The sequence below is a fragment of the Ctenocephalides felis genome, unplaced genomic scaffold (genome assembly GCF_003426905.1).
Source record: "Ctenocephalides felis isolate EL2017-DRISC unplaced genomic scaffold, ASM342690v1 CF-g0.4_SCAFFOLD_01886, whole genome shotgun sequence".
Taxonomy (NCBI): domain Eukaryota; kingdom Metazoa; phylum Arthropoda; class Insecta; order Siphonaptera; family Pulicidae; genus Ctenocephalides; species Ctenocephalides felis.
In genome coordinates this window covers 87,981,799-87,991,129 of record NW_020538040.1, presented here as the reverse complement: position 1 = coordinate 87,991,129, position 9,331 = coordinate 87,981,799, and the positions used below count along the sequence as shown (strand labels likewise).

Here is a 9,331-nt window from a genome sequence, read left to right as displayed (position 1 = left end):
AATTTGATTAATAACTAAGTATAGTTATTAAGAAGCAATGTTTAAACATTGCTTCTTAATAACTATACTTGGAATGTTAGATAAATTATAGTATTCAAGTTAGGTTTTTTAAAAAAAACTACAAAATAGTTGCAGGCTATATAAAATGTTATGGGAATTGAAAAATCAGAATTTGATAAAAGTATGAAGAATATACAACCATATACTACGTAGCACTTGATAGAGATAATTTTAAATAAAATTAAAACTAGATAAAAATTAAATATGAATGAAAGTCTTTTCTTAACTACAAAAATCATGTATAAAATTAATTTGAATTTATAGAACACAAAATTTAATAAAAATAATCAAAGATTAAAATAAAAAATATTTCTAAAATACATAGTTTTTGTTTGCTAGATAACATATAACACTAAGTTCATATCATTTATTAAGCCACAAATAAATTAAAACAAGGAATTAAACATATATGAAAATAAAATATCATTGGAAAAAAATTACATGCGCTTCACAGGTGCAATATCTAACAAAACGAGACTGTTTTTTATTACAATTTCAATAGCTTTAATGAAATATATTCTTGCATGTATTAATGAAGACATATGTCTATAACTAGACGCTAAAATTTTGACATTTTTATAGTATACACTAAAAACACCAACAAATCCTGACAAGAAATTGCACAGATAGTGTACATTAAAATATCCACTTTTAATATCTCTTACACAATCGTTTACTACAGCAGGAAATCTTAATATATAACAATATAAAATTTCCCATTCTAAGTTATTACAAAACAGTTTGCAGTCAATATCTTCAAATGCTGGAAGGTCAGGATAAATCCCTTCAGAAACTTTTGTATCAAAAGTATCACACATAGAGGATATCCGAGCATAATTATAAAGAATAAAGGATATTCCTTTACTTGAACAAGAAGCATGGTTTTCAATATTAACCGTCAATGGTTTACTAAGTTTGACTTGTAATAATTCAAATTTAACTGTTGATTCCCCTAATTGTTTGCAAAGTAAATGTGCATCACAGTTGCTTGAGAATCGTATACCATATTTATGCTGAGCAAGTAACTGCATTTGTAACGAACGCTTTTCAATAAAGTCTTTAGGAGGTATATTATTACTAGGTGCCCCCAAAACTGAAACAACACCACATGAAACATGATGTCCTGTATCTTCTTCCTTTTTGACATGTCTTGAAATATTCAAATTTAAGTCACAACCATCTGGGGTATTCTTAATCGTACAACCTAATTTGCATAAAAAATTCTTGCAAACATCTATAGCAGTTTTTATTCGTAACTCAGTAAGTGAGTCTTCAGATAATTTTGAAGTACTGTGCACAAATGCATAATTAAAAGAACGATCTATGTCATAACCGTATTTGTCATTTTGTTCAAAAACTTTTTTCAATGTTACTTTGAAACCACATTCTCTTTTGAACCTAAGAAAACAATGATCAGAAGTCAATGTAACGGTTTGAATAGGAATAGGCCATTTTTCACTTTCAGAAATTAAATCAGATACAAATTGTTGAGGATCTTTCTCAATTGTTTTTAAGCGTTCTCTGCAAATGTCTTCTATAAGAAAAGTGTGCCATGATTTCATCTGAATGGGAAAACTTAAATCTCCAATATCCAGCTGTTTTGTATGCTGTTTAATAATATTACTATGATCAATAGAGTAATTGTTTGTGAGGTACTTGTATAATGATTGCATATACTCTTGAGACATGTCGCTGTTTATAATTTTACTAAAAGAAAAAGAACTTATAACATGATAATGTCAATTACCATTTCATTTTAATTAAAATTGCTTTTCGTATGTCTTTAGATTGTATTCGTATGTATTTATTGATTTAATTCATTTATGTTGTATTTTTACATACATTTTTAAAGCATACATTTTCGTTGTCCTTTAATTGAAATTCCTAGTCCAGATGCTATATTAAATATACTATAAATAATTCACTAGTCCATCTTCCCAGTTCTTACGCTTTTGTGCGCTCAATAAGCATGGAACGTTTTCAGATAAATTTTGTTCTAAAATCTTTCCTTCGAACCACATGTCAATTTTTTTTTAAAACTGAATTTTTGTGATATTGTCACTGCATACAAAGCAATTGATATTGCAAAATAACTTATTAGTTGATTAAAATAATCTCAAATAAGGCAAACAAATGATCTTTGAAAAATATTCCTCAGTATTAGTGCATAATAAATAAATTAAGTACACAGAGAAACCAAAATTTTTTAATTCACATCAGAAATCAAGGCTTTCGACTTTGACAGACAATCCAGTGAGTTTGACGTTTCAGGCATAGAACATTGAATTGAGCAATTGAGCAAGTTTCATAAATGAATGACAGTCATAGACCTTATATTACATGGACTGCTAGTCCTCATACATTTTTCAGGTAAAATATGTCAAAAGTTGTTCTCTGTTGCGAGGGTAAATATGCCGCCGAAAAACGTCAAGATAGATTAAATAAATGAGTGCTTTGCGAGGATTGTAGGAGAACCAGAAAATTCGACATTAATCGATATGAAAAATTGTGGATATCTTTCATAGATGAAATGTTGAATTTGTTTGTATATAGAAAGTATAATTCGAAATTTCTCAAATTCAATGTACAAAAATTCATATGATAACTCCAAAAGTTGAATGACTTGGGACCTGCATATTTTTCTAGATCAAGTCATTTTCAGTAATTTATCCAGCACTATCAACTTTGTTACAAAAATGTACTTAACAATTTGAATGCACCATGAAGAACATAAAATTCTTTACAACTTTCACACGAAAATTGTGCTTTTCAAACAACAATATAACACCTATTATAAATAGCCAACTGTATATATAAATATACATATAAAATATTTTTTTATTTTTTCTAATTTTCCTTAAACACATTAAAATAATCACAAACAATCAATAAACAATAAACACAACTTTAATAAATAAATAAATAGTTCATTATATTCATTAGTTCAACATAAATTGTTTATACTATATAATATTTTCTCAACAATTCCAAACACACGGACTTTCATTTGATGTTTAAGGGATCGAGAGCATTCAACTATTCTCGGCCACGCTCGTGTTCGTATGCATTTATTTAATCTATCTTTACGTTTCTCGGCGGCACATTTACTCTTTTTATTTATACTCTTCTTTTATCTATGTATGCATTTACCTTCGCAACAGTGAACATCTTTTGACATTTTTTACCTGTGAAATGTATGCAGACTAGCAGTCCATGTAATATAAGGTCTATGATGGCAGTACACAAGGGTTTGCAAACGAACAGAGCAATTTGAATTTTTCATGTTAGCATTTGATTATATATAAATAAATATATATTTGTGTATATGTATATATGCATGCAATAAAATAAGATGTTGTTAAAACATGATATTGTGTATAGATAAAAATACATAACGTTAAAACATGATGTTGTGTATTAAAAACCACAAACCTAACCCTACAAATAGCCAAAATGTTGATGCGTATCGACCATCATAGCTCACAATCTGAAAATCATTTATCTTTGGCAAAATGATTCCAGGATTGGGTAACCTGGCACGTTTTGCCGCTTTCAAGATTGGGGTTAGGAGTTTGTATCGCAGCGCTGGTAGTAAAGTTGTTTTCTTTAATTTACCACTACCGTTAAATTTTACAATGCATAATCTAGAATTTTCTAAAAACTCCCCTCTTAAAATAGGGACTCACAATCAAGTTTTTCATTGTGACGAAGTTTTAGCTTGTTATATGTTATTGCAACTCAAAGAATTTTCTAATAGTATAATTGTTAGAACAAGAGATGAATCGCTTCTTAAAGACTGTGATATTGTAGTAGATGTAGGTGGTGTTTATGATAAGACTATTCACAGATACGACCATCACCAGCGCGAATTCAAAGAAACTTTTAGTTCGCTGCGACCAGAATTTGGCCAACAGTGGACTGTGCGGTTAGTTTTTCACGTATTTTCGGCTTAAATTTTATCTATTTACATCTCAAATGTTATTGAGAGAAAATCCTCATACTTATGTTATAAAATTTTAATTTCTCGTTTAGAAAATAATTTTAATTTTATACATTATTCTATATATTCTGTATTGTAATTCAACTCGATTCATACTTTATTATAGTGAATTTCTTCAATTTATAATTACAATTTGTATTCGATTTTCAGTTTGAGTTCTGCTGGATTAATTTATGTGCATTTTGGAGAGGAAATAATAAATTCAATCTATAAAAAAAACACAGGTGGCAGTTTGTCCGAAGAAGCTTTAAAAGTAATATATCTTAAGGTATATGAGAATTTTATTCAAGAAATTGATGGCATCGATAATGGAGTTCCAATGTATGCAGGAGAACCACTTTATACAATATCTACAAACTTAAGCTATCGGGTTGCTAATTTCAACCCAACCTGGAACTCAACGGAAAATATTCCTGAAGATGAATTATTTAAAAATGCTATGGCATATGCGGGAAAGGAACTGGAAGATCGGATTTTGTATTACACAAATTCCTGGTGGCCCGCACGCAAATTAGTAGAAGATTGTTTACTTGAAAGATCTCAAATTGATCCCTCTGGACAAATTATGGAACTTAAGGGCCAATTTCCTTGGAAAGATCATTTATTTGATTTAGAGAAAGAGCAAAAAATTGAAGGAGTTTTAAAATATGTAATATTTCAAAGTAATGATAATTGGAGAGTTCAGGCTGTACCTGTGCAACCAAAAAGTTTTGTTTTGAGGTGATTGTTACTTTATTACTATATTTACTATATATATATATTTTTTTAAAGAAATTTTTATATCTGATTCTTAGAAAACCTCTTCACCCAAAATGGTGGGGAGTTAGAAATGATAAATTGGAAGAAATTTCTGGAATCCCTGATACTGTCTTTTGTCATGCTAGTGGATTTATAGGTGGAAATAAAACTAGAGAAGGAGCATTAAAAATGGCATTAGAAAGTCTAGCGGCTTCCTAAAAAATTATTGTAACAATTACTTTTTTCTAATAAAAATTAATTAAAACATAGTGTATATTATTTCAAAACTCCTAAAATTTAGAACAAACATGTGAATGATTGTGCCTGTGAAGATAAAATAAAGTACTCAATCAAAAATAAGATATCAACCCTTCTATCAAATCTTGGTTTTGGTAGTCCATCGCTAGAACATACAAAACTGAATATTTTAATTTTTAAAGCATATACAAATATATATCTTTCACAGTCACAAAGACTATGAATTTAAAAATATGGATTGCTAGCAAATGCATATTTTTAATAATACTAACCAAATGAAACTGTATTTTCTCAACATTTTTAAGAAGAGGTGTAAATTGTTCAAATACCAATGAGGGACTGATTCAGTATAGCATTATGGTCTAAAAGCCAAAGCTGTTCTTGAATTTTCAGATATCTTGTCCTAATCATATATAATTTTTCACACAAAGCCTGTAAATGACCTTTTCAAAAGTACATTAACCATAATACCTGTAATTTCATTTAAATAATGCTTTTCAAAAATCTAATGCAAATAAAATTTTATTTCAATTCTTTCATAAAAAAAACTAAGTTGTAGTGCTAAATTTCTCTCTAAGATCCCTAAGATTTTTTAAAGATTGTTCTGCCCCTTCATCTCTCACATCATAAGAATGCAAAGGTAGCGTTTCCAACCAGCTCACGATACATTTCTCATTTACTTCTGTTTCTATAATTTTTTCATAGATATATTTATGAGTAAATTGTTTTATTTCTTCTTCTTCTTTTTCCCAAGTCAATATTTCATGAATACCATCAAGACCATATCTAGTATTATACTTATCATAATGCACCTAAAATCGATGTTTATTTGTTTAATATATATATATATATATATATATATATATATATATATTGTAGAAGAGGTCATCAAATACTAACTCTATCTAAAACAAGACCTAAACCAGGTGCCATAGGTATATCTAGTCTGCTCTCTGTCCAAGCCTTTTCCAAAGTTTCTTCTGTTGTGTGTCCTCTTATGATAGCTAAAGCTAATCCAACCATTTTACGTATTTGATGCAACATGAAACTCTGTCCTTTTATACTTATAACAGCAAATTCCATATTTCTACTTATGAATGGTTCCAAACATGTACAAGAAACAATGAAACGTCTCGATGATGGATCATAGAAGTCTCTGAAAGTAAAATCTTCATTCAAATTCAAAATGTATGATTTAAAATATAACACGAGTTTCCAATTTAAACACAAAAAATGTTTTAATTAGATAAATTATGAATAGTTGATTGATGCCAGTATTATTTTATATTTCATCAATTAGCATTGAATTGTTCACTGTAGCCATATGAATAAGAATAAAAATATTTGAAAACACAATTTATATTTAGAGAAAAAATTGTGTGACATACTTTCTGGAAGTAAAATTATGAAAATTTTTTGATCCTTCATAATATTTTAGTATTTTTCTAACTTGTTCCATTTTATTATTATTAATCCTATAATTTGATGAATCATAAACTTCGTCATGATTTGCAAATGCAACAGTTGGAAGTGTATAAGTGTACGTTCGAGCATCACACTGTGATTTTGAATTAAAGCCTTTAGTAACACGTTTTACTGCAAATACTCTTATGTCCTCAGGTAAATGTTCATTAATGGCTGATGGCTCAGCTTCATCAGCTGAAATTTTAAAATAAAATCTACCAAATGTTTCACATCAATATAATTAAGTTAAGCAAAATAGTACTCACGTAATTTAAGTGACACAACTTGCCGAGCTGCAGAAACTCCTTTATCTGTTCTTGCAGCTCTTTGAAATTGTATTGTCTGTACTTGAGCAAAAGCTTCATCAGTAATTAACTTTGCTTTTAACAATGCAGTAAGTAAGTCTTCTTCAATTGTTTTCATTTCTGGATTTCTAAAATTAAAATGTTTGACTAATAAAATTAAGTATTCAAAATACTTAAATTATAAATTTTGATTGAAGTGAATTGTTATATAATCAGCCAACTGAATTCAAAACACCTACTACTGTTCTATAGTAAATGATAATTTTAAAGTATATTAAATTATTAGTACAATATAACAAATAAATATGCACCTGAAAAAAAAAAATAGAATGAAAAAAAATGAAGATAAAAATATGAGCTTACCTCTGCATTCCATAGTAATTGATTCCAGAATAACCCATAAGAATGATACTTTTTCTTCGCTTAACCCTAGGCTCTGTGCGTGCCTTTTTACTTTCGTCACTTTCATTAGCGTCTTCCCATTGTCTCTTTTTTATTCGACCATCGTATTTAGGTTTTGTCACCTTTGCAGCAGTCTCTACATTCACTTCATTCATGATTGAACACCAACGATGCGTCAAATTCACTATAATAAACTAATTATGATTTGCACAACGACTTACTACAAATATGATCTTAAGTTCAAATATTCTAACCGAGCATTTGCTGTCGAAAAGCCTTTAAAAAATTCATCGACCTAGACTTAAGTGAATCTATTATATCATGTATTATTAGAAAGGTAAAACTACCAAAAAACCACACAAATTAAACTAAATCATTCATCGAACACGCATTCATATAAAACATTACTGTTAACCTAAAAATCCAAGAACATAAAAAGCATAGATATTGGTATCAATCTGTTTGACATAACGAACCATAGATAAAAGAAGAGTATATGTAAACGAACCATAGACCTTATACAATTTCATGGACTGCTAGTCCCCATACATTTCTCAAGTAAAAAAGTGTCAAAAGATGTTCTATGGTATGAGGGCAAACGAGGGTAATTTTGCGGCCGAGATATGTCAAACTCAATCGCTTGAACGTCAAATGAAAGTCCGTGTGTTCGAAATTGTTGGGAAAATATTATATAATATACAATTTATGTTAAACTAATAAATGTAATGAACTATTTATATATTTATTTATTTTTTTAGTTATACAAAGTGTTTAAGGAAAATAAGAAAAAAAAAATTAAAAAAATATTTTACGTATTATAAAATTCACTATTTGTGAAGAGCTATTATGGGAAATTAGAAAGAAATAATGAAATATTTGTTTAAATGTAATATATTTATTATTGATGTTTAAAAAGCACAATTTTTGTATGAAAGTGGCGTACATATTTATCAACTTTGCTTTTTTTATGTTCTTCATGGTGAATTCTAATTGTTAAATACATTTTTGCGACAAAGTTGATAAGGTCATGATAGTGCTGGACAAATTGCTGGAAATGGCTTGATCTAAAAAAATGTGCAAGTCCCAAGTCATTCAACTTTCGGAGAATCGTGCTTTCATATGAACTTTTGTACATTAAATTTAAAGAATTTTGAATTAGGGTTTCTATATATAAATATAATTTAAACATTTCATCGGAAGGATATGAAAGATATCCTCGATTTTTTATATCGATGAATGTCGAATTTTCCGGAATACTTGCGAAGCATTCAGAACAGGTTTTACTGCAATCAGGAACTTTACCACAGACCAAACACATTTTAGAAGACATTTTACTTTTAACAATTTTACAACAGGTATATTTTTATCCTCTTTTAGTTTAAAAACCCGAGCGATCAAACATCACGTGAACCCAAGTAACTGTAAAATTTAAGCGATCGATTGCATTCGACTAATCTCGGTAAAGCTCGTGTTCGTATTTGACATATCTCGGCCGCAAAATTACCCTCGTATGCCCTCATACCATAGAACATCTTTTGACACTTTTTATGCGCTCAACTAGCAGTCCATGTATTGTATAAGGTCTATGAAACGAACCCATCGTTGGAGTGTGCATAGATAAACAAGTATGGGAGTCCCAACTACTTAGTTCAAGCGCCGAATGATAAGGTGCGCCCATAGACCTTATACAATACATGCTCTTCTTTTATCTATGAATCATAGATAAATAAGCATAAATAGATCGCTATCTCGGGCCATTTGACGTTACACTCATTTTAATTTACAAATAGATCACTACATGGCAGCACATGTACATACAGTATGTAAATTAACCCGTGGTATTACTTCTACATTTGTACATAAAATCAATACAGCCCAAAAATCTGAAAAAAATTATTATTTGAAATAAGAACAAAACATACGAAATACAAAATATATTTTCAAATATATCACAGACATATTTTTGAAGAATTATAAACTAAACAGAAATAACTGACTACTATTAATTAAAGTATATTACAGACATATTTTTAAAGTACTTATTCTATTAATATTCTAGAAATAACTTATTCATATTAATTACTTAATGACTAATAATAATATA

At 28.9% G+C, this 9,331-nt stretch overlaps 3 protein-coding genes across 3 annotated transcripts; 1 reads left to right on the top strand and 2 right to left on the bottom strand.

Moving 5' to 3' along the window:
* Positions 1-497: 497 nt before the first annotated feature.
* On the bottom strand, positions 498-2,245 carry LOC113377867 (DALR anticodon-binding domain-containing protein 3). Its single transcript, XM_026618308.1, has 2 exons — positions 1,903-2,245; positions 498-1,767 (listed from the first exon to the last, which is right to left on the bottom strand). Exons 1-2 carry the CDS (start codon positions 1,917-1,919, stop codon positions 498-500), a joined length of 1,287 nt encoding a protein of 428 aa, XP_026474093.1. The 5' UTR covers positions 1,920-2,245.
* Positions 2,246-3,589: 1,344 nt separating this feature from the next.
* On the top strand, positions 3,590-5,017 carry LOC113377823 (UPF0160 protein MYG1, mitochondrial-like). The gene is made up of 3 exons (XM_026618251.1): positions 3,590-3,985; positions 4,211-4,780; positions 4,855-5,017. Exons 1-3 carry the CDS (start codon positions 3,696-3,698, stop codon positions 5,015-5,017), a joined length of 1,023 nt encoding a protein of 340 aa, XP_026474036.1. The 5' UTR covers positions 3,590-3,695.
* Positions 5,018-5,604: 587 nt separating this feature from the next.
* Positions 5,605-7,667, bottom strand: LOC113375496 (tRNA pseudouridine synthase A-like). Its single transcript, XM_026615428.1, has 6 exons — positions 7,482-7,667; positions 7,189-7,411; positions 6,787-6,953; positions 6,445-6,715; positions 5,957-6,212; positions 5,605-5,868 (listed from the first exon to the last, which is right to left on the bottom strand). Exons 1-6 carry the CDS (start codon positions 7,516-7,518, stop codon positions 5,605-5,607), a joined length of 1,218 nt encoding a protein of 405 aa, XP_026471213.1. The 5' UTR covers positions 7,519-7,667.
* Positions 7,668-9,331: the final 1,664 nt, after the last annotated feature.

Coding starts and splice junctions, on each gene's coding strand:
- LOC113377823 (XM_026618251.1), top strand. CDS start 3,696: ATGCATAATCTAGAATTTTCTAAAAACTCCCCTCTTAAAATAGGGACT. Junction 3,986..4,210: donor GGCCAACAGTGGACTGTGCG/GTTAGTTTTTCA, acceptor TTCGATTTTCAG/TTTGAGTTCTGCTGGATTAA. Junction 4,781..4,854: donor CCAAAAAGTTTTGTTTTGAG/GTGATTGTTACT, acceptor TCTGATTCTTAG/AAAACCTCTTCACCCAAAAT.
- LOC113375496 (XM_026615428.1), bottom strand. CDS start 7,518: ATGAATTTTTTAAAGGCTTTTCGACAGCAAATGCTCG. Junction 6,954..7,188: donor AATTACTATGGAATGCAGAG/GTAAGCTCATAT, acceptor TTTTAATTTTAG/AAATCCAGAAATGAAAACAA. Junction 6,716..6,786: donor AGTTGTGTCACTTAAATTAC/GTGAGTACTATT, acceptor TTAAAATTTCAG/CTGATGAAGCTGAGCCATCA.